General features: G+C 47.6%; 1 protein-coding gene and 5 non-coding genes across 7 annotated transcripts; 2 read left to right on the top strand and 4 right to left on the bottom strand.

Annotated features, from left to right (window-relative positions):
• The first annotated feature begins 220 nt into the window (after positions 1-220).
• Positions 221-7,545, top strand: LOC109276673 (low affinity immunoglobulin gamma Fc region receptor III-A). Of its 2 annotated transcripts, none has more exons than XM_053908934.1 (5): positions 221-342; positions 1,302-1,322; positions 1,693-1,947; positions 5,169-5,423; positions 6,219-7,545. In XM_053908934.1, the coding sequence occupies exons 1-5, from the start codon at positions 303-305 to the stop codon at positions 6,395-6,397; spliced, it is 750 nt and encodes a 249-aa protein (XP_053764909.1). In that variant the 5' UTR covers positions 221-302; the 3' UTR covers positions 6,398-7,545. The 2 variants fall into 2 exon arrangements, with proteins under 2 accessions (XP_053764909.1, XP_053764908.1); XM_053908933.1 differs by having other exon boundaries at positions 223-342; positions 1,690-1,947.
• On the bottom strand, positions 809-893 carry TRNAR-UCG (transfer RNA arginine (anticodon UCG)). Its single transcript has one exon. It is a non-coding gene; the product is annotated as a tRNA-Arg (tRNA).
• Positions 7,546-8,987: 1,442 nt separating the features above from the next.
• Positions 8,988-9,061, bottom strand: TRNAN-GUU (transfer RNA asparagine (anticodon GUU)). Its single transcript has one exon. It is a non-coding gene; the product is annotated as a tRNA-Asn (tRNA).
• A 7,170-nt stretch (positions 9,062-16,231) lies between these two features.
• On the bottom strand, positions 16,232-16,303 carry TRNAD-GUC (transfer RNA aspartic acid (anticodon GUC)). The gene has a single exon. It is a non-coding gene; the product is annotated as a tRNA-Asp (tRNA).
• Positions 16,304-17,196: 893 nt separating this feature from the next.
• TRNAG-UCC (transfer RNA glycine (anticodon UCC)) lies at positions 17,197-17,268 on the bottom strand. The gene has a single exon. It is a non-coding gene; the product is annotated as a tRNA-Gly (tRNA).
• A 615-nt stretch (positions 17,269-17,883) lies between these two features.
• On the top strand, positions 17,884-17,966 carry TRNAL-CAG (transfer RNA leucine (anticodon CAG)). Its single transcript has one exon. It is a non-coding gene; the product is annotated as a tRNA-Leu (tRNA).
• The last annotated feature ends 5,947 nt before the right edge of the window (positions 17,967-23,913 follow it).

Genomic DNA, 23,913 nt, shown 5'->3' with positions numbered 1-23,913 from the left:
GTTCGGACAGACCCTGTGTCACTAGACGCTTAGCTGTAGACCTATGTGGACCAAAGGGGGAGCCTCCCTCAGCTCCTCTTCCAGGCTCTTCTCCTCTTCCTGCCCTATCTTGGGGCTCACTGGTCAGAATTCAGATTCAGAAATCAGATGACTTTCCGGGAAAAGGAACCTAGAGAGTAATGAGCTGGGGGTGTGGGGGAGGGGGGGTGAGGGAAAGACTGTTTACTTCCTCTCTTTGACTCAGCTCTGTCCCTTCAGAGCTCAGTGCATCTGCAGTGACTTGTTCATTCTACCGTGGCAGCATGTGGCGGCTGCTGTCCCCGACAGCCCTGCTCCTTCTGGGTAAGTCAGAGTCACCTTCTGGGTAAGTCAGGGCCACTCTGGCTGATGGAGAAGCTCAGGACGCCCTGGGTTCAGCAGATCCCACTTCTCAGGTCAGGGAAGGGAGCCCTCCCAAGGAATAGGACCCCTTACCCCATCTCTAGCGCTAGATTTCCTTCCCAGGACAAACATTTGGGGGCTAAACATGGGAGCCCTCTGAGGTGGGCATAACCAGGAAGTAGAGGGGGACTGTGAGGTCCCTGTGCCCTCACCCTGCGGGGTCTCAGTTTCCCTATCCGTAAGATGAAGACTGTGGACCCGATAGATGCTCTTTTTTTTTTTTTTTTAATTTTTAAAAAAAAATTTTTTTTTTTAACGTTTATTTATTTTTGAGACAGAGAGAGACAGAGCATGAACGGGGGAGGGTCAGAGAGAGAGGGAGACACAGAATCTGAAACAGGCTCCAGGCTCTGAGCTGTCAGCACAGAGCCCGACGTGGGGCTCGAACCCACGGACCGTGAGATCATGACCTGAGCCGAAGTCAGACGCTCAACCGACTGAGCCACCCAGGCGCCCCCCGATAGATGCTCTTTAATTTCTGTCTCTTCCATTCTGACATTCTGGGCTTGCCCGCTAAGACTTTTAATTTCCACCCTTTTGGGGGGGGGGGGACACGGGTCGAGGTTGTTTCTATGGCTTGATTCAGGGAAATTCAGGCTGTACCCTTATTTTGGGAGTTTGACTAGGGACTAAGGAGTAAGGTTATGGTGTTGAAGACAGGGACTTGGCTGGAGAGGAGAGCAGGGGGCACAGACACGGGAGAACAGAGGGCGGGCAGCGGGACAGCTAGCCATGTATACGCCTTGATTCCTGGCAACGCTGGACTCTCAGGAAAGGGATGGGCTAAGGAATTTACACCCGCTCTGGCCGCCCTGCTCTCTGCCTCTGCTCAGTATTTGTTTCCCTCTTTTGTCTTGCAGTTTCTGCTGGCACGCGAGCTGGTGAGTTGGCTTTGTGCCCTTGGATTGATCAAGCGAGGCACATATATGGCGTGTAATGGCCACAGGGTGTTGGGAAATGCCTTCTGCCTGGGAAGCTGTTGAGGGTTGTCAGGGGCACTTCCCCCGCACAGTGGGGCTTGGCGCTAGGCTTCTCTGGCTACTTTTCCTCAAGATAAGGAGAGGCCAGAAATGGGACTAAGCGCCCTGAAGCCAAGATGCTCCAAGCCTGAGTCACAGGCCAAGGCTGAGTCGCCGACGATGGGTTTGCAATGGGCTCGCTCTGGCTCCGAGCGTCCCCGGGGAGTGCCGGCGTAGGGCCTGCTCACCTCCTTGCCCTGACCCACCTTCTCCTCTCCTGGCTCCTCAGCAGACCTCTCGAAGGCCATGGTGGTCCTAGAACCTGAATGGAACAGGGTACTCTTTTCGGACAGTGTGATTCTGAGGTGCCAGGGGGCCTACCCCCCTGGGGACAATTCCGCACAGTGGTGGCACAACGAGAGCGTCATCCCCCATCGGGCCCCCAGCTACTCCATCAAAGCTGCCAGAAGTGAAGACAGTGGCGAGTATAAGTGCCAGACGGGCCTCTCCGAAGCCAGCGACCCGGTTCAGCTAGAAGTGCATATTGGTGAGTAGGGGAAGGGAAAGGAGGGAATCTCCAACAAAGGGTGAAAGGGGAGACGCTGAACGACTCGGGGAGAGCCAGAAGATGTCATTCTTGAGGGTTACAACTGAGATGAGAGCCTCTGTGGTCCCCCTGAAGGGTATCAGAGTTGTGGTTCTAACCATAAGCGGGCCTCCGGCAAAAATGTCAAAACCTGGGGGGTCATGGGTACGGGACCGCTGCGGGGCGCAGTCCCAGCCACTGCGGCTCACGTAGGACGCGCCCGGCACCCACGGTGTCCTCCGAAGGTCGGCACCTGACACCGGCGCTCGATAATATTTACTGAATAAAGTGACGAATCTGTTTTTCTGTGAGCTCCATTTCCTTCTGACTCTCAGACACACCGCGCCCTAAGCTCTCCTCCTAACCTTCCTAACCGCCTAGGGTCATATCTAGCCCCTTCCACCCCCCATCAGGGCCCCCTCTCTCACTCACTCTTCAGTGCAAATCACCTAGTGGAGTGCAGTGTCGCCTCGCAAGCCCGACTACTTCCGAGGCTCACTTGCCCACCGGGTGTGGATGGGACAAGGCGGGAGAGGGGAAGGAGGGCCTGACGGAGGTGGGCTCGCAAAGAGTTTCACGGAACTGGGCCTCTGGAACTGATTTTGTTTTTAATTTTTTAATGGTTATTTACTTTTGAGACAGAGACAGAGCACGAGCCGGGGAGGGGCAGAGAGAGGGAGACACAGAATCCGAGGCAGGTTCCGGGCTCTGAGCTGTCGGCACAGAGCCCGATGTGGGGCTCAAACCCACGAACCGTGAGATCATGACCTGAGTCAAAGTCAGACGCTCAACCGACTGAACCACCCAGGTGCCCCTGGAGCTGATCTTTGTGGTTCCTTAGCCCCTGGCTGTCACGCAGCTGACATGGTCGTCACACTACAGAATTACAAGGAGGCATGTCTCTTACTAATGAGGTGAGAGATGGCCTCCATGGACCAAATAAAAGGGGGAATTATCAGCAGGACGTAAGAGAAAAATCAAGTCTGAGAATTATAAATTTGCCTTGAACCTTGATCTAGAAACTGGCTTTAGAAGGCCCGTCAATGAGGGGGCACCTGGGTGGCTCAGTTGGTTGGGCGTCTGACTTCAGCTCAGGTCATGATCCCACACAGAGTTTGTGAGCTCGAGCCCTGTGTCGGCCTCTGTGCTGACAGCTCAGAGTCTGGAGCTGCTTCAGCTCTCTGCCCCCTCCCCTCTCTCTCTCTCTCTCTCTCCCTCTCTCTCTGCCCCTCCCCCACTCACACTCTGTGTCTCTCTCAAAGATAAATAAACATAAAAAAAAAAAAAGAAGGCCTGTCAATGAGGACCATATGAAAACGAGACTATGAGCATTAACTTCACCAGGCCAACACTTGATTATCATTGTTATTACTTCACTTACCTCCTCCTCTGATAAGTCCTCTTTACTTTTTTGGAGATCACCAGTCTCTCTCTCTCTCTCTCTCTCTGCACACAATTAGATATACACACATGTATATGTATATATTCTTATAACCATAATCTTATGATAATAATGATGTATCTCTTCACTGAAAAAGTAAATGGATATATGGGTACATTGTCTTTTGATAAATATCTCTGGATAAGTAATTAAGGTTACTTTCTGTTTGGCAAATCTCCCAAGCAGAGAATTTTTGTGTTCTACCAATTTTGTGTAGCGTAAGGCAGCAGACTTTTTTTTTTTTTAATTATAGGAAGTTTTATTGTCCTGTTCTTATTACAAAAGTCGTTTGGGTTCAATCTCAAAACTATGTAAAAGAAACGAAAATAACCGTAATCCCATCCCTCAGAGGAAACCCCTGTTAATATTTCAGCACATTTTCTTTCTTTTCCTTTTTTCCGTGCTTCTGTGCTTTCTGTATTCTGTCTTTTTCACTTAGCATTATCTCGTGACTGTTTTCTTGTGTCATTGTAAAATTTATCTGCAATGTCATTTTTCATTATTCAGGTCAACCTCCTGGCGGTGACTGTCGTGTTCTCTCTGTGTGAAATGTGGTTACTTGGTGACAGAGTTGTGAGAACAAGTATCCTGGTGATACACGAATTTTCTCTCTAGCAGGCTGTGCTCAGTGATGAGGGCCCTGGGGCCCTTCAGAAAGTAGCAGTTACCATGAACACTACCGTTCATGCCCCTCTTTCCCCTCCTTGACTTTTTTTTTAAGCTATTTGAGCTTTTATTTTAATTTTTTTGTTTATTTATTTTGAGAGAGAGAGAGAAGTCACGTGTATGCAGGTGCGCGTGTGAGCGGGGGGGGGGGGGGGGGGGGCAGAGAGAGAGAGGGAGAGAACGAATCCTAAGCGGGGTCCATGCTGTCAGTGCAGAGCCTGATATAGGGCTCGATCCCACAAATCCTGAGCCATGATCTGAGCCGAAGTCAAGAGCTGGGCGCTTAATGGGGCGCCTGGGTGGCTCAGGCGGTTAAGCGTCCAACTTCAGCCCAGGTCATGATCTCACAGTCCATGAGTTCGAGCCCCTCATCGGGCTCTGTGTTGAGGCCTGGAGCCTGCTTCAGATTCTTTGTCTCCCTCTCTTTCTGCCCCTCCCCTGTTCATGCTCGTTCTCTCTCTCTCTCTCTCTCTCTCTCAAAAATAAATAAACATTAAAAAAAAAAGAGAGAGTTGGGCACTTAACCAACTGAGCCACCCAGGCGCCCCTCCCCTCCTTGACTTTTATTTTGAGTTCTACTTCACGATTTCTGTAGCAACTCCCGTGGCCATCCAGTGACCTCACTCCTGACTGGCAGGAGTCTTCGAATATTCCTATAATTATCTATCCTTTCTGATATCTACCTTTCCTTGGATGGGGCAAATCATCACGTTCAAGTGCAATGTTTACTCTTTGATCTAGAACCTACGGCGGCTGCTTATCAGCTGCCGTAGCAAACCCCAGCGCAGGCCTTAAGGACCCTGTGGATAGCTCCTCACCTACCTCATCACTTAAGTCCCTCAGCTCTAACCTTACGGTTTGACGTGTGCGTCTCTCTTTCCCATTGGACAAAAAGTCTTGGTGCGACTTGAGCTCTCCTGCGGGGCCCAGTGGCCTTTTTCCCAAAGGGAACTCTGCAGGGATGGCTCCCAGTCTGGCTCTCCACGACGTCCCAGGATCTGGGTGGTGTCTCCTTGGGAAGGTGTTTGCTCTCATCGCTGAGGCCCCCGGGGCCTGTGGTCTCGGTGTCTTTCAGGCTGGCTGCTGCTTCAGGCCCCCCGCTGGGTGTTCCAGGAGGGAGACACCATCCAGCTGAGGTGCCACAGCTGGAAGAACAAGACTGTACAGAAGGTTCAATATTTCCAGAACGGAAGGGGCAAGATGTTTTTTCATAATAATTCCGACTTCTACATTCCAAAAGCAACGAGCAAACACAGTGGCTCCTACTTCTGCAGGGGGCTTATCGGGAATAAAAATGAGTCGTCAGAGGCTGTGAACATCACGGTTCAAGGTGAGGCTGTGCAGCCCTAAGAGGGCCCAGAGCCCCCTGTGCGTGGGGTCTGCGTTCACCCTGGGAAGAAGAGTTCAGAGGATCCTATGCTTTTTGCTTTGCGTCCTGATTATTGCCGAGGCTTCTTTACGAGGGGTGCTGAGGGGCGTCATTCACTCTGCAATGTGACGGCAGGAATGGAAACCGCGTTTCCTTCCCCATAAATGCACCTGTCCTCACTTACGCCAGTCACACCATGCCCGCAAGGGTATGTGTGCACATGATGCTGGCCATCTTGACCTGCCTTCCTGTCCTCTCCAAGCCCAAGGCTTAGCCACAAGCCCACCTGGTGGGAGCCTCTCACCCCCTCACGGAGAGGGCCTAGAGACGGGGTTCTGGTTTTGTGGCTCATTCATCGTGTGACAGTGGGCAAGCCACTTAGTCTCGCTGAATGTCAAGTTCCCCTTCTGTAACAAGGACGAGTTGACATTTATTGGGCAACTTCCGGTGTGTTGGACACTGTGCCAGGTGCTTCCTCACAGGCACCCAGTGACTCTTGACAACAACGTTAGGAGATCACTAGCTAGTTTGGAGTCTACTTTGCAGATGCAGAGACTGAGGGGAAAAGGAGCCGGGGCGGGGGGGCGGGGGGCAGTGGTCGTGCAGGGAGCGGGAATAATGAACTTTTCTCCAGGATCATTCCCAAGATTCAAAGCCTATGTAGTTAACCACTGGACGAAATGAAATAATTGGACAGACACCAAACTTCTGCCTTAACGACTGTCATCTTTCTCATCCCTGTGCTTCTCCCGTTAGGTCCGCCAGTTCCCTCCACCTCAACGTTCCTTCCACATTGGTACCGAATCGCTTTCTTCCTGGTGACAGCACTCCTGTTTGTAGTGGACACAGGGCTGCATGTGGCTGTGCAGAGAGACCTTCAAAGCTCCGTGAAGGAGCGGAAGGACGGCAAAGTCACGTGGAGCCAGGGCCCGTAGGACAAACAGGGGCGATAAAATCGGCACCCCCGAACCTCTCTCTGGATTCACAACCCCGTCGTCCCCGACAGGCAGCTCTGGGGGCAGCGTCCAGGCTGAGGGTCCCTCACCCCATTCCATTTGCTCTCGGTCTCCGCTGGGAAGGCAGGGCTGGCGACCTTCAGGTGCCCACAGTGACGCCCCAGTGAGTAGCCGCATCCCTCAGAACTGAAGTCTCAGAGCCACACAGATGCTCTCTCTGCACGACTGCCCTGTCACAGCAACGCGACAATGCAGAATCTGGACGGTGACCCAACATGCGAACGTTGTTCTTAAATAACCGAATGTGTAGGTAAGAGAATTATGGCCGAGGGCCAGCAGGCTGATGGTCTACGTTTGTTGTGAGGCACACTAAAACTCCTTCCAGACAGATCGTGGGGGCTGTGGAGGGTCTAGGGGAGACGGCAGAACCAGTGAAGCGGGTGACTGAGAAAGAACACGGCAGTCCAGGACAGATCAGAGAAGACCTCTGTCTTCCTAGGATATGAGCCATGGTGTGGGTGGCAGAAAGATCACAGGGGTGGTATAGAATTGAGTTTTTCAGGGGGGCTCATGCCAGAATTGGGATGGTCTGTGAGTATATAATGATGGACCCTCTTGATGTCATGAGCCGAAGATGGTCCTGGAAGGAGGTTGGGGATTGGAGGGTGTTGGAAAAGAAAGCACAGAACAATCCCTACGTCCGCAGGAAGGAGGGCAGCATGGCTGTCCCAGATTGAGCTCAGTGAACAGAGCCATCTCGGGTCTGAACTGAGAAAACATGGCAGGAAAGAGTCCACTACAGCTGCTCAGGAGGCAGGACACCTGGCCAGGATAAGCCACAGTCGGAGAGAGGAGAGGCAGGGAACAGCAAACCAGCTTTCTGCTTCAGTATCTAATTCAGGTGCAGTTTTGTTTACATCACTCACCAAACAAACCTTGGCTAAGCGATACTCTATGCGCTCAGGTCTGCTGAGTTAAGCTAGGACAGTTGGAAATCCGTCCGCCTGTCAGTGACAATGAGTAAGGGTGGGGTCACCAGCATTGCTTGTGGAAGAAAGCTTAGCGACCTTATTTCTTTGTACAAGCTTTAAGCACATGTCTTGATTCCAATAAAGCATTTTACAAGATTTTGTGTGCTACTCTCAGCCAGAAGATGGAAAAACCGTGGTAATAAGACCTGATAATAAAAACCCATTTTCCCTCCTGTTGTCCGACATTCTACCAGGGATTAGTGTGGGGGTAACTAAATCATGTCACCGCAGCTCATGTGAATCAGCCAGTGGTGAATTCACCAGTCCTGCTGAGGCAACGGGCACAGGAGACTTTTACAGGTGGTGTGGGATGGGAGTAGGGGAGGGGGGAAAGTTAGAAGTAGTTCCAGAGCAGGTGCTGGGCAGGAGACGGCACCCCTGGGAAGGAGCCAGGGGCCTGGACAGAGGTATAGGGGCAGCCTAATTGTTATGAGCCATATGCCATAGCTCATAACTGAGTTATGAGCTATAGGTCAAGTTATGAGCTATAGGTCAAGACGATTCAAGCTTGATGTATGAATATCGGATGAGATTCAGACATAAGGCAGGTGCACTGGGAAACCCTGGGCATCCACCTCACATCTATTTAGGGCCTACAATATGCCCAGCTTGAGTCCAAGTGCTGAAGACAGAGACGTAGAGCACAGGGTCAGTCCCGGGAGGAGTCTCCATTCTAGGGAGAAAAGCCTTGAGGAGAGAGTGGAGAAAAGGCTGCAGTGTTCTTGTGGTGAAGGAGGAGTTCGCCAGGCAGAGAGGAGGAACGCTGAAGATCCGTGGGCAAAGATTCCAAAGCCAGATTAGGGTTCAAGAAGGTGGTTCGGCCCTTTTCCAGTGTAAAGAGCCAGTGAGGGAGAAGAGGGAGTTCAGCGGCCAGATCATCAAAGGCACGGCCTTCCAAGCAGAGGAGAGCGCCTCCGGGCCCCCAGCCAGCCTTGGAGGGATTTCAGGCAGAACGAGTTTTAGGAGGCCTCTCAGACGGTTCCCTCCGTGCAAGGAAGGGAGAGGGGAGTTGAAGACAGGAAACCGCCTAGAAACCTAGGTAGTTGTTGCAGTAACTCAAGGGGGGTGGGGGGTGGGGGACTAGATAGTGAGGAAGTGAGTGGCAGCGAGGCTGGGGACGCAGGTGCCTATTGGAAAGATATTTAGAAAGCAGACTCTCCAAAAACCGGCAACCAGTCGGACGTGGCACGACTAGGGGCCCAGGCTCCGGACAAGCCCGTTTGATGAGTTAGGCAATACAAGGTCAAAGGCGAGGCAGGCACAGGTTTGGTAAGGAACTCACCTTCGGATTACCAGTGCTGGCTTCCTTTGGTCGCCAAACATTTTTAGAACAATTTCACGAGGCAGTTTTCGTAGAACTGAAGTCAGGCGGCTAAAATTCTCACTCCCGACCGCAACCCTACCCAGGCGGACCTCCTGCTAGGAAACCCAGGCCACGGGGGCGAGGGACGAGCGAAGAGCGAGAACCTGGCCACGCGGAGGATGCCCGCGGCTTCCGGGAAGAACACCCACGCCCGCGGTTCAAAACGGTCAGGCCCCGTCCCTGGGTGGGCTCGAACCACCAACCTTTCGGTTAACAGCCGAACGCGCTAACCGATTGCGCCACAGAGACAGGCAGAAGCCAGGGCCTCTGCCAACCCAGTTCACCGAAGGAAAAAAAACTCGGCCGCGCTTTCTGCTTCGCCCCGAAGAGGTGCTCGGGGCTGGCGTGGGAACCCGCGGGGCGGTCCCCTTCGGGGGCGCCGGGTGGCCCCAGCCAAGCAGGCCTTTCCCCCGCGCTGCGGAGGCACCTGCCTAGACCTGGGACAGGCCTCGGTGCGGACCCAGATGATGCTGAGAAGCCGCAGCAGCCCAGCTCCTTCGGGAGTCCAAAACGAAGTCTCTCCGTGCGCTCGCGAGTTCACTGGGCTTTGCTCCGGGAGGTACAGTCGACTTTCCTGCTGATCTGGACGATTTATGCGCTCGTGCCTGGGCGAGTGGTAACTCACAATCAGCTTGCTCTTGTGAATGTTTAAAATACCGTATCACGTGTCCAATCACGCCCGGCGAAATGTAACGTCTAAGCAAGGAAGCCCAGTAGAACAAGACTAATCTCCAAGCCCAGCGGTTTTTGAAAGGTTGCTACTCGTGCATTAGGCACCGGGACAGAACACAGAGTTTGTAACTGCCTGTAATTTAAAGACTCTCACACTGGCAAATCCAGATCTAAATATCTGAGGGCAGAGACCCCTCATCCAACATCACCAGCACAGGGATCCTGGTCAGTGCCTGGCCTCTTCTCTGCAGCCTGGAGGGAAGCTTCTCTCTTGTTCTTGGGTCATTTCGCAGCCGCAGGCTTCCTGAGTCACATCACCTCCGCCCCTGGCCCCCCGAACCCCTCTACCGAGCCACACCTCTGACGCACCCAGGCACCCACAGGCAGCCCTTCTCTGTGGTGCCAAGTCCCCACCCTCCGCCCAGAACCTTCTCTTCCTTCTACACCTCTGCGCCCTACTCAGTGGATTCCAGTTTGGGTGCAGGTCGGTGTCCAATGCTCTTCAGAGAATGAGAATACACAATGCCCATATAGGCCCAAATTATGTGTGTGTGTGTGTGTGTGTGTGTGTGTGTGTGTGTATCTCAGAGAAGTTTGCCAAGAGAACTCTATATTGAGATTACCTTTTTTTACACTTTTAAGTTTGTTTTAAAATGTTCTTTGTTTTATACAAAGCAGTGTCTGCGGTTGTTTTATTAATTTCCTAATTCGGCAAAATAAAAAGTTGGCAACTCTATATTGGTCACCAACATTTTATTTTATTTTTTTTTAATGTTTATTTATTTTTGAGACAGCGAGAGACAGAGCATGAACGGGGGAGGGGCAGAGAGAGAGGGAGACAGAATCGGAAGCAGGCTCCAGGCTCTGAGCCGTCAGCACAGAGCCCGACACGGGGCTCGAACCCACGGACCGCGAGATCATGACCTGAGCTGAAGTCGGACGCTTAACCGACTGAGCCACCCAGGCGCCCCGGTCACCAACATTTTAGGGGAAATTCAACTTATCTGCAAAGTCCAAGTTTGGGAACCGCTACTCTCACCTTCACCTATTTATTGGATTGGCAGAAGAAATTAAAAATTACTTTCCGTTTATTCTAAACACGCATACATTTCCCGTGTTTCGCTTTGCAAGTACAGTCAGACAACAATCTAAAAGAAGGCAAAACAAGAAAAACTGAGTTATTAAAAAAGAAAGTACAGGGGTGCCTGGGTGGCTCAGTCGGTTGAGTGACTGACTTTGGATCAGGTCCTGATCTCACACCTCGTGAGTTTGAGCCCCGCATCAGGCTCTGTGCTGACAGCTCTGAGCCTGGAGCCTGCCTCAGACTATGTGCCTCCCTCTCTCTCTGCCCCATCCCACTCGCATTCTGTCTCTGTCTCTCTCAAAAGTAAATAAACATTAAAAATAAAAATAAAAAAGAAAGTACAAAATGGGATGATGAAATAAATCCAAATATACAGTAATCACAATAAATATAAATGGAGAAAATTTGCCAGTGAGAGTGGATTTTTTTTTAATATATTTTATTCTGTTTTAGACGAATGGCATTAAAACAGGAAAAAAAAAAACACAGAAAGACTGAATGGAAAAGAATGGAAAAAGATATGACAGGAACAGTCTAAAAGAAAGTTGGCACATAGCTAAGTAATATCAGACAAAATAAAGTTTAAGAAATAATGCATCACAAGGGATAAAGATGTCGCCACATGATGATAAAAGATTAAACTATGATAAACATATAACAATTCTAAATACATATGTATCTAATAAAATGATGTTAAAACATAGAAGCAAGAATTATTAGACCTCTGAGAGAAAACTGGCAAATTCATCTATAGTTGATTCTTCAAATTCTACAGTGAGAGAATTCAACTTAACTATTCTCAGCATTCAATAGGTCAAGCAGAGAAAAAAAAAATTAAGCATATGAACACAATTAATAAGCTTGGTTTAAAAAATATATATTTAGGGGCGCCTGAGTGGCTCAGTTAGTTGAGCCTCCGGCTTCCTCTCAGGTCATGATCTAGCTGCCCGTGGGCCCGAGCCCTGCATTGGGCTCTGTGCTGACAGTTCAGAGCCTGGAGCTTGCTTCGGATTCTGTGTCTCCCTCTCTCTCTGCCCTTCTCCCACTCGTGCTGTCTCTCTCTCTCAAAAATCAGCAAACATTAAAAAAAAAATATATATATATATATAATTAGAACTCTGCAACCAATAATTTTTGGCTACATAGTCTTCTCAAACATTTACAAAAGTTCACTTTATTATATGAAGCCATAAAACATGGCTTCATGGAATTGGCACTATTTAGAACACATTCTTTGAACATAACGGGATTTAACTTAGAAAGCAACTACAAAAAAAAACCTTTTCAAACCCTCATATATGTGGAAAATTTTCAAATGTATGCTTTTAAAATAATTCATGGATCAAAGAGAAATTGAGTGGAAATTGAAAAATGCTTAGATCGGGCTGTCTGGGTGGCTCAGTCCGTTGAGCCACTGACTTCCGCTCAGGTCATGACCTCATGGTTTATGAGTTCAAGCCCTGCGTCCAGCTCTGTGCTGACAGCTCGGAGCCTGGAGCCTGCTTCCGATTCTGTGTTTCCCTCTCTCTCTCCCCTCCCCCATTCATGTTCTGTCTCTCTCTCAGAAATAAATAAACATTAAAAAAAAATTAAAGAGGGGCGCCTGGGTGGCTCAGTCGTTAAGCGGCCGACTTCGGCTCAGGTCATGATCTCACGGTCCGTGGGTTCGAGCCCCGCGTCGGGCTCTGTGCTGACAGCTCAGAGCCTGGAGCCTGTTTCAGATTCTGTGTCTCCCTCTCTCTCTGCCCCTCCCCTGTTCATGCTCTCTCTCTGTCTCAAAAATAAATAAACATTAAAAAAAAAATTAAAGAAAAGAAAAATGCTTAGATGGAGTAGTAACAAATATATAACATACCCAAACTGTTGATTGTTCAGGGTTTTACATGTGCACCAGGGAACAGGAATGCTATACCGACCTTCAATGCTTAGCATACGTATTGCACGGGATCTGCGGGTCAATAAATCTGCTAGAAAAACAACAACGACGACGACAACAGAAAACTTTTGGAAGACAATTAATCCTGTGACAAGGAGGGAAATGTATAGACGGTAACATTCTGATCGGTCAGTGCCATACCCGTTAACTCCCCCTCAGAAAGAATCGTCGTCTGGGTTCTGCTTTGGCTGTCCCTAGATACCAGAAAGCCAGTCCCCATGCCAATGCTGGCCAACTCTAAAGAATTCTACATGAGCACTGTCAAGAGGCAGCTCAATGCCTCCCAGCCTACAGGTCCAATTTAAGCCAGCCTACTGCAAGTCCTGGTGATAGGACTGTCCTATCCCAGGACAGGGCCACCCGAAACCCTGGTCCAGTTAACAAAGGCCCAGCGTCAGTTTGGCTCCCCGACACTGTGGCTGTCTGCTACCACTCATTACTACTCAGTAGCCACCCTTGCCTGTGGCCACTTGTAGGAACCACAGCCTCCACCCAAACTTGGTACCGAGAATCAGGAAATAACAGAGAACGGGCAGGCAGTAATGCGTCACACAAAGTATCAGCCACATGTTGTGGCCTCTGCTGGCCGTCCCGTGATAGGATGGAGACTGGGACGCAGACTGGAACATAGGGGAAATTGGGGGCTAACGGGTGACGGAGGGGCAGGTGCCCCTTTCCCCCATCTGTATTGTGGTTCACCTTCATTTCATGGAACAGGTTTGTTTGTTTGTTTTTCAAACCTCAAACATCCTCCCACCGCAGGTAATTGTTTTAGTAATAAAGAGGATAATTAATGCTTGCTCATTGCCAGACACCATTCTAAACGCTTATTAACTCATCTGAGAATTATAATCGTCATCATTACCCCCTTTTACATATGAGGAAACTGAGAGAAGGGGAGCCAAGTCCAAACACGGGAAGCACAACAGAGCCCATGTACCCCACAATCCCGTTAGTTGCCTCATCCAGCCTGATGACACATATCATTCCAATAAATGACTATTGTGTGATAGAGAAAACAACCCTCAGACAGTATTTCAAAGGCCGGAAAAAAAAAACTTATCACCATTGCTGTTAGTTTAACAGAAGATGTCAAAGGATTCAGTATCCTAATTTTAGGAAAAAATGTTCAGCTTACACAAGTCACTGCATGACTATCAGTGTATTGGACAGAAAGTGGGGGAATTTGACGCAGGAAAAGCAGGGTTCAGAGAGAGGCATCATTTAGCCAGTGACAGCTGCATCAAACAAAACCAACAGTTATTAAAAATCAAACAGTTTGGAGATGATTTGAAAGGTTAAATAGGACTCGCACGACAACTACGTCGCCTGGAAATCGGTTTTATGAGACCCGTAAACACACAGATCTATACGTGCAGTTAAGGACTAGTAGGGAATAGTTGAAATACAGAATCCTGCAGCTGTTTTAAATCTTCTGAATACCATTAATGGCTATGTGTCTCAATATAAATGAATCCTATAAAAATAATATTTAGGGGGAAAAAACGCTGGTTGCAAAAGAATACATACTGCCTGGTACCAGTTATAAAACCTTTAAAAGCATGAAAATCCAAATAATACATATATTTGGCAACACATACACATGTATTGAAACTGTTATACAGGCCAAAGGAATAATGAATATAAAACCCAGAATAAAGTGTGCTCCTTATTGGGAGAAAGAGACACCCGATTTAGAGAGATTCCTTAGATGGCTTCTCATTCAAGGATGAGCACAGTAGGATCCTTAACTGCAAACAGCAGAATCTACTGTAGCTTGTTTAAATACAAAAGGATTTATTGAGGGCTATGGATAATTCGCCAGGCATCCGGAAGACTGAAGAAACAGACTCTAGGCTAACTTCCGGGAATAGCTCCCCAAACTATTCTGTATATCGGGCTACCACACTACCCAGCAAAACCTGCTATAAAACAAATTAAAAAGCTTCCCCAGTCTCTGGTCTCTGGCTCCAGAACACTGGCTGCAATGGCCACTATTTACACAACCCAAATTGTATCCCCATGTCTCTCCCATGTAACTCAGTTACAAATCAGATCTCACTAAAGTACATCTGGTTGGTGGAACGTAAGTCATAACCAGAACCCCCGCTGCAAAGGAATCTAGGAAATGTAGTTTTTAGCTTCCCAGCCTCAATAGCACAGGAAAGCAAACCAGAATGGTACGGGACCGGGGGCTGAGCAAACCAGGGGACATATCCACTACAGTGAATAAACTGAAAAGCAAAAATAAAATAAAACCAACTCCAAATTAAAACAAAAGCAGATAACGCTTCCACCTCCACCTCTGATGCGGGGCTATTAGATACTGAGGGGATGAAACGATCTAAAGAACTATGTAGTCTTGGGCTACAGTTGTGGGTATATTGTGATAATATATACCTTGCCACCAAGGATCTGTGTAGCTTTTTGTTCTTAAAAGACAACCCGGGTGCGGGAGGAGGGAGGGGTTCCAGGTCCCTGTGTTGGACTCTTCCCAAATTCCTGTGGAAAAGATCCCAACAGTGGAACAGAGAAAAGTTTATACCATCCCGTTGATCCACGATACCTAAGAGAAAGCATGCAATCTACTGGGTTCGTGATAAACAGCTCATAATCCAAGATGGAGTCAAAACTGTCTTGGAAATCAGACCGGGGCGCCACTCACATAGCCAAATATCAAAAACGTGAGCAAGAAGAGACAACAAGGGACGGCAGCCTAAGGGACTGTAAGCCATTGACACCCAGTCATTCACAGTATCCAAGAGGAAGCTTGATATCTTCTGGTTTCACGTTTAGCTCATGGATCCAAGCTGGGACTGGAGTCAAGTGTGTCCCAGAGTTTTTGTGTTGTCTTCTTTGAGAGGGATGGATGCGTTAGTACCCATCAATGATGTCATTTCAAATCAGTGGTTGAGGGGTGGGCTATGCAATGAATTGAATGGAGAACCACCAGGTGGAGGGATGGGAATAGAGTTATACTTACCCATGTTACATCTCAAAATGGTTTCAAAAAGAATTAAAGGGATAATACCAAAAAAGCAAAAGGAAACACTTAAGAAAATAAAGGTAAAAACTGATCTGATATTGGGGTGGGTAAGAGTTTTCTACTTATGAAAAAAGTTAAGAAACTACCAGGGAAAGTGTTTGTCTCCATAAAAATTAGAAACTTCTGTTCAAAAATGCTATGAATACAATTAGAAAGTTAATTCCTTTCCATACTGGTGGGGGAGTTTGTGTGGTACTAACCACTGTGCCCATAAGAATTATAAACTCTGGACAAATTAAAAAAAAAAATCTATAAAACACTGGAAAGCGATCAAAGGAGATAGAAAATAAAGAGGATTTTATATGTTAACTAAATTGGATATAAATAAAATTTAAAAATAAAAAAAAAAAGAAAAGAGGATTCAAGCTATAGAAGGAGGAATCATACGGGTAAGATCCTCGTTCTGAGGGCACTCTCCAGGAAATGAGACTCGGGAGCATAAATTCAGGCAGAAAACCAGTCTTATACCTCATGCATTGAGACAAAGTTGAAGGCTGCTAGACTGGCTGGATATTGAAGGAGCAAATCTCAGAGAAGAGATAGCCTGATTCCGGAAAACCAAATCTGCAAATAAATCTCTCCTATCTCTGGCTTACCCTCGAACCAAGTATCTACCCAGCACAGATTTCAGGGAGGCCATGGTGAAGAAAGAAAAAAAAAAAAAAAAAAAAGCTTCGTCGTCTCCCCGTCGGGGAATCGAACCCCGGTCTCCCGCGTGACAGGCGGGGATACTCACCACTATACTAACGAGGAAAACCGCGAAACGACCGCCAAAGTCATTGTTTACAAACTTACTTTTAACTTGCCAGGACAATTTCTTCCATGAAACGTTACTGGCTGCTGGCAACGCTATGCCCTTTTTCCTGCCTCGACTGGCGCGTCGCAACCGACACATGCCGAATGCCCTACATGCAATCTACATTTTCTTGCAGCCACACTAAAAATTAAGAAACGGGTGGCTTTTAATACCACATCTCCTTTAGCCCAAGATCTCCAAAATATTATTTGGACATGTAACCAATATGAAGATATTAGAATTTTTTTATACTTCGTCTTCAAACCAGTATGTATTGGACACTCAACAGACAGCAGGTTGCACACTCGGGCGTTAAATTTTCATCGGAAAAACTGGATGGGTACTTAGATTTCATAACGTTTACAGTTGAAAAAGGGGATTCATATGCCCAAGTTGCTCCCAGCGTACTTAGACTTTCTTCAGTGGCTGAACTGGGTGTCCATTTATTGACTTCTGCTAATTATTTAGTTTACTGTCGTACACCTGCAAGCGCAGTTCTCCCGACGCACTCGCAGGGCAGCCGCACGGACCTCGCGCACCTGCACGCAGGGCCCTCCGGAGACCTGGCTCCCGGCGCTCGGCACTCGGTACCTGGCACCCGGCGTCGCGCAGGTTCCTCCAGAGGTGGCAGCGGGGAAAGAAAGGCGGGGAGGAGCGGCAGCCAGGAAAGAAAGCCTTCCGAGTCGGACACTGGACCCAAACGCGGCTGGGCGGAGAAGGGGCTCCCCAGCGACAGATGAGTCCGGGAGAGAAGGCAGTGCCTGCGGTTCCTAGTTTGGGTTCAGGCTTTTAAAAAAAAAAAAAGGAAATCCCATGTGGCTTTCCTCGGGAAGGGGAAAAAAGGAAGAGCTGCGTTGGCCGGGAATCGAACCCGGGTCAACTGCTTGGAAGGCAGCTATGCTCACCACTATACCACCAACGCCGGCGTTCTTAGGTCTTGGGAATTTTCTATATAAGGCAAATGGAGGCCGTGGCTTCTCGGACCACGGTGTTCCACGATTCTGAGGTGCGTGGAGCTTTCCTTTAACGAGAATGGGTCTCGGCCTTGCTCCTAGTCGATCCTCCAGCTACGGACAGGGACTGGAGGCCGGGGCAGCGCGGAGCCCAGCAGGAAAGTAGACGCCTCGCTCGGCCCAGGGATCTTTCCCGCCCCCTGCTCTCGTCCGCGCTCCCAGCTCTGCCACTGGGCTCGTCCCAGCGCTGGATCCGCGGGGCGTGGGATTCGGTACCGACGATTTGGGACGGAGGGTCTGAAGGAGACCGGCCGGCGAGGGGCCCACCCTGGCGAGATTCCGCCGCGCTAGAGGAGTGATTGGAGGGCTCAAAAGGGCGACAGTTAAAATGGATCCTTACCGTTTAGGATGGTGAAGTAAGAAAGAGGAGTCGGAGACAGTTTTATTTTCCGTGCTTTGACAAGGATCCCATGGAGAGTTCTAATTTTATATAAAACAATAAATACAACTTTGATGTACGTTAACGTCATGATACAGTACTGTGGAATAATACTAAAGGAAAATAAGACGACGATAAACGCCAAGTCAGGATGGCCGAGCGGTCTAAGGCGCTGCGTTCAGGTCGCAGTCTCCCCTGGAGGCGTGGGTTCGAATCCCACTTCTGACAAAGTGTTGCTTTTACTTTTTTTTTCCCACCAACAAATAGAATTGAATTCATGGAGAAGGGAGTATTGATTAATCGACACCTCTTTATCCTGAGTATCTACATATGAATATTATGCTTCATTGTAAATATGAAACAATCAATTTTTTTCTGTCATAGGCAGGAGACTGGTCTAGGAAATCAGGAAACAATTGACACTAAGATCTATCCCTAACTGGAAAAAAAAGTGTTTCTGCCTTAGACTCCGTCCTCTTGGTACCTATTTATCCATTCCTTTATCTAACAACAATATATTGAGCCCTTCCTATGTGCCAAGCATATTAGGGCAGGCCGTTCATCTGTCGCAGGGTGGACTGGGGAGACCCCTTGGCCCTGAGGCCTCCGCGCAGCCCCTCCCTGGGATGTCACCTCAGGCTCTTAGGCTCCTCCCAAGAGAAAAATTCAAGAACAGACCAGACACTGGTTGAGTAGTGCTGGAAAAGAGATCATTAAAGGGAGAGAGAGTGCACTCTCCAGATGTGAGAGCAGCCCGCTCAAGGGAGAGCAGGGCCCAGGGTTTGGGTCTCTATCTTTCATCAACAGTTGTCTACCAGGCGGTGGAATATTATTTGGGGAGGGGATTTCTTTGGGAGCAGGGTTGCAGGCCTTCTTTGTCTTGGGCCTGTCTGATTTGATCCGGCTTTCTTCCGGCTTTAGTTTGGGAATGTTGCCAGGACAGGTATCTGACTTTCCCCATAGCTGACCCTGACTCCTCCCTTGCTGGCGTCCAGACGTGGGGTTGAAACCCGACTACCTGCTTGCGCTAAAACCACCACCAACTCTAATTCAGTAGGTTTGCTGTGTCACCAAAACCAAGGAAAATAAATCAACAGAAAAAATCTGGGAAAGTAATACAGAGGAAAGGTAAACTCGTGGAGTTGGGTGTTTCGAGAGCTCCTTTTTCCTGAAGGTCACAGATAAGATGCTTTCTGATAGGAGGAGGAAGTGGCTATGAAAAAAATCTTGTTGCCCTTCTGGGAAGAGGGACGAGCTGTCAAGCTGAATGTGTGAGGTTCACAGGTGTGAGATTGGAAGGATCTTTAGGTCAATTGGTGAAATTGGTGAAACTTTGCCAGATAAACTGCATTCTTTGTTATTTACTAGACCAGACCGTGACCTCAGGAAGCTGCCAGCAGCATAGTAAGTACACTGAGCTGGTGGGAGGCTTAGGTGAATACCTAGGGGCTTATTAGAAATGCAGGTCGCAGGCCACAACCTCAGACCCACCAAATCCAAAGTTCGTAAGGTCTCCAGGTGATGCACACCCATCCGAAAGCTTGAGCAGCACCGATCCAATTTAGGTGCCTTTGCACAGGCTGATCTTGAACTTGGACTACCCTTTCCCTTGCTTCTCACCAAGGCAGTTTCAGATGAGCACTCACACTATGTCAGACACCGCGCTTAGAACAGAAGGTGTCTACGCTAAAGCCGATGGCAATGCATTCACAAGAGAGACATGTAAAAAAACAAAGTTGAACCTTAACCATGTGATCAAGGTCACAGTCCCACTGACCGAATTCATGGAGATGGGCACTTCTTAAAAACCTCAGTCTAATCATGAAAGAATATCACATAAACCCAAATCGAGGGACAATCTGCCGAATACTGACCAGTGCTCTTGAAATGTCAAGGTCATGAAACACAAGGTTGGGAAACTGTCACAGATTGTCGGGAATGATGTACAAAACAAAGGCAAAAGAAAAAAATTAAATGTCCTTACTACCTATAGCCCATTGATAAGGCCTTGAGACAGGCAGAGTGACCTTCCTCTGGGAGTTCAGCTGCCTTGAAGTTGACACTTTGCTAGGGGCAAAAGGCAACATTAGCCCAACCCCACAGGATCCTGTGTAACATATAAAAATTCTTTTGGAAACTTCATTTTCGCTGCCCCCCAAGATACATGTTGGCAATCATCCTCCAGGCATATGTCCCCCAGATATCCGAAGGGTCTCACGACTGAGTTTTTTTTTACTAACAGTAATAAATGACCTTTTCCTAAAAATAGCTAGCCCCCTCAAGGTCCTAGAAACCTTGTTTCCAACATTCCTTAGAGACTTCTGCTATCCCTAATCCCCTCCCAACTTGAACTTACATAATCAGTCACCTGTCACTACCCCAGGACAGCTTTCTGCCCACGGGTCCTGTCCCCATGCTGTAATAAAACCACATTTTTGCGCCAAAGACGGTTCAAGGATTTTTTTCTTGACCATTAGCTCTGAACCCCAACCCACATCAGGGAAGATATGATAACCAAAACCAGCATGGTATCCTGGATTGGCTTCTGGAAAAAAAAATTAGTGGAAAAACATGAAATCTGAATAAAGTCTATAGTTCACTTAACTGTATTGTACCAATGTCAGCTTCTTGGGTTTGATAAGTGCACCATGGTTATGTAAAAATCTTAACATTAGGGGAAGCTGGGTGAAGGATATATAGTAACTTTCTTAACGTCTGAGCCACCCAGGCACCCCTGGATATATAGTAACTTTCTGTAGTATCTTCCCAACTCTCTGTCAATCAAAAGTTATTGCGCAATAAAAAGGCCCTAAAAACAAAAAAAAAAAACAAAAAAAAAAAAACAAAAAAAACCCGAAATGAAAAACGCTTGAAAGTAGCTGCCTGTGAGGAATTGAGAGTAGGGCAAGAAAATGCTGTTTTTACATTAGAGGGATTGTAGCAAGATTTCATTTCTAAGTAATGGGCATGTATTTTGATTTAATTTGTTGTAATATTTTTGGGGAGGAACTGGGTGACACGGTTGTTATTACACTAATCAAACTATGTTAAAAAGAAAACGACAGACCCAAAAACAAATAATCCAGTGAAGAAATGGGCAAAAGACATGAATAGACACTTTTCTAAAGAAGACATCCAGATGGCTAACAGACACATGAAAAGATGCTCAACATCACTCATCACCAGGCAAATACAAATCAAAACCACAATGAGCTATCACATCATGCCTTTCAGAATGGTTAAAATTAACAACTCGGGCAAGGACAGATGCTGGGGAGGATGAGGAGAAAGAGGAACATTTTTGCACTGCTGGTGGGAATGCAAACCAGTGCAGCCACTCTGGAAAACAGTTGGGAGGTTCCTCAAAAAATTAACAATAGAACTACCCTAAGACCCAGCAATTACACTACTAGGTATTTATCCAAGGGATACAGGTTTGCTATTTCGAAGGGGCCCATGCACTCCAATGTTTATAGCAGCACTATCAACAATAGCCAAAGTATGGAAAGAGCCCAAATGCATCCACGGATGAATGAATAAAGAAGATGTGGCATGTATATACAATGGAGTATTACTCGGCAATCAAAAAGAACAAAGTCTTGCCATTTGCAACTACGTGGATGGAACTGGAGGGTATCACGCTAAGCGAAATTGGTCAGTCAGAGAAAGACAAATATCATGTGACCTCACTCATATGAGGACTTTAAGATACAAAACAGATGAACAGTAGGGAAGGTAAGCAAAAATAATATAAAAACAGGGAGGGGGACAAAACATAAGAGACTCTTAAATATAGAGAACCAACTGAGGATTGCTGGAGGGGTTGTGGGTGGGGGATGGGCTATTTGGGCAAGGGACATTAAGGAGGACACTTGTTGTTATATGTAGGGGATGAATCACTGAATTCTACTCCTGAAATCATTACTGCACTATATGCTAATTTGGATGTAAATTTCAAAAAAAAAAGAAAGAAAAAAAGAAAAAATCAACATACATCAAAAGAAGAAAGAAAGAAAGAAAGAAAGAAAGAAACGACAGGTCCAAGGTGGAGTCACTTATGCTGGGCCAAGCCACCAAACTGGGGCTTAAATCCTAACCTAATTGCAGTTTAAACCTCTCCCTGAAATTTAGTCCTAACCAGTCAGTCAGGAATTTTCCAGTCTGCACCGATTAGGGTAAGAAACCCCGCCCTTGCCCCTAAGGGAGGGTGACCTTATCTGGAGCAATCCTTTCGTTTCTTTTGCTAATAACTTGTCACCCCACCCTCCTGCCTATAAAAACCTTCGGTTTTTGTAAAAGGCCTCAGAGTTCCCCTTGACTTGCTGGAATGGGTGTTGCCCAATTCTTGAATCACTTACAAAAGCCAATTAGATCTTCAGAGTTACTCGGTTAAAATTCTGTCCTTTGACAACTATATACAATATAAAGATGTCTTATCAAGGACACCTGAGCGGCTCAGTCGTTTGGGCGCCCGACTTTGGCTCACGTCATGATCTCTCGGCTTGTGAGTTCGAGCCCCTCGTCGGGATCCGGTGACAGCTGAGATCCTGGAGCCTGCTTCGGATTCTGCGTCCCTCTCTTGCTCTGCCCCTCCCCCGCTCGTGCTCTGTTCCCCCCTCTCTCTCTCAAGAGTAAATCTTTAAAAATTTTAAAAAAAAAAAGATGCCTTACCAGGCATACAAGGAATAGTCCCCAAAGAAACTAAACCATTAACAACAGTCTCATTCAAAAGTAGATGAAGTAGTGTGTTTAAATCCCTCTATGGAAAAATAGATCCCATACAAATGAGAGGATCTGAAATGTTTTCCCAACACAAGACGATTTTCCTTCTTACACCCTGTGTATGTTTTTAAGGAGAGAGAGAGAATATGTTGTTGGAATGCTAAGAAACTATCTTGACCCTGTGAGTGTTAGAATAGGAAGTTACTTAAGCTCTGACAGGATACCTGGAGGCCAGCAACCAGGAAGCTGTGGCCGGCTGTGCGAAGGTCAGAGGCCTGTCCAGGCAGCACTCCACAGGAAGCCCCATCAAAGCAACAGGCCCAAGTTGGCAGATACCCTAACAGGAAACCCCTGACCAAATTAGGAAGAAAAAGCGGGAAACCCTGCTTTCTGCCCCAAGTGATAAATATTCTGCCCCCCTAGTTAACAACTGTCAATAAAAGACAGAAACCCAAACCCCACCTCTAGAAGGCACTCGCTCCCTCTCTCTGTCTCTCCCTCCACCCCCCCTTGCTAGCCTGCTCTCAAATCTCAAGAGTGTACTTTTCGCTTTAATAAACTTTTCCCACTTGTGTCACTCGACCGCTGTGTTGCATGTCTGTCCTTGGATTCATTCTTGTGACAAGACCAAGAACCTTTGGTGACTCCTTCAGGTCTGACTGGGTCAAGGCCCCGGGCCCAGGGTCTCCCCAATTCACCCAGCAACACGAGTATCATTCCTCTTGGGAAGTCCAAGTTGGAAGTTGGGAGGAAATTCTGGGAAGGGAAAGTGTAATATAGAATGTGTATGTGATGTCATCTTTTCTGGGCAAGTTCTCTCACTGTGAAACCAGCATGGCCAGCACTAAGCCCAGGTGCAGGAAAAGAGAGCAGTTAAAAATGGGAAGTGACAAGTATGGGGCCAAGTGGGTTGTTCTGCAATCTCCTCGTCACCCGCAAGAGGCGCCCCTGAACCAACTGTAATGCAGCCTTGCTCTGGCCAAACCCGCCTGCAGTTCTGAGATAAAAGTCTATCTTCCCGTTGCTCACAGGAGAGACCCAGTGTGGACTGCGTTAATTGGGAACTAGCTGACGCGAGTTTATCCTTGTTCTTACATCGGCACTTGCTCAACTGGCAGTAAAATTGAGCCCGAAGATACTTCCCAGCTTCAGCCACGTGCTGTAAAAAACATGTATCAGTGAATAATATAACTAATAAAAAAAATATATACCTTTTCTCTCCAACTGTGTTCTAGAGGAATAACATAGCCAATTTCACGACATATTGGGAAGTTTTGATAACAAGTAGAGTCACCGCCTGTTTGTGAGGTGACAAGGCACAGGCTCTAGAATCAGGCAGGACGGGATTCTCAATTCCAACCTGCCCCTCCCCCACAGTTAACAGCTATGCGAACTTGAGTAAATTGTTTAACCTCTGTGAACCTCAGAATCCTCATCTCCCCAAAGAAATAAA

This window comes from Panthera pardus, unplaced genomic scaffold, assembly GCF_024362965.1.
Source record: "Panthera pardus isolate Hobbes unplaced genomic scaffold, ASM2436296v1 HiC_scaffold_21, whole genome shotgun sequence".
Lineage (NCBI taxonomy): Eukaryota > Metazoa > Chordata > Mammalia > Carnivora > Felidae > Panthera > Panthera pardus.
This window is presented reverse-complemented; position numbering and strand designations above follow the sequence as displayed.

Excerpts from the sequence above, each read along its gene's own strand:
- LOC109276673 (XM_053908933.1), top strand. The coding sequence starts at position 303 with ATGTGGCGGCTGCTGTCCCCGACAGCCCTGCTCCTTCTGG. Across the intron at positions 343-1,301 it reads GACAGCCCTGCTCCTTCTGG|TTTCTGCTGGCACGCGAGCT; the intron begins GTAAGTCAGAGT and ends TTTGTCTTGCAG. Across the intron at positions 1,948-5,168 it reads TCAGCTAGAAGTGCATATTG|GCTGGCTGCTGCTTCAGGCC; the intron begins GTGAGTAGGGGA and ends GGTGTCTTTCAG.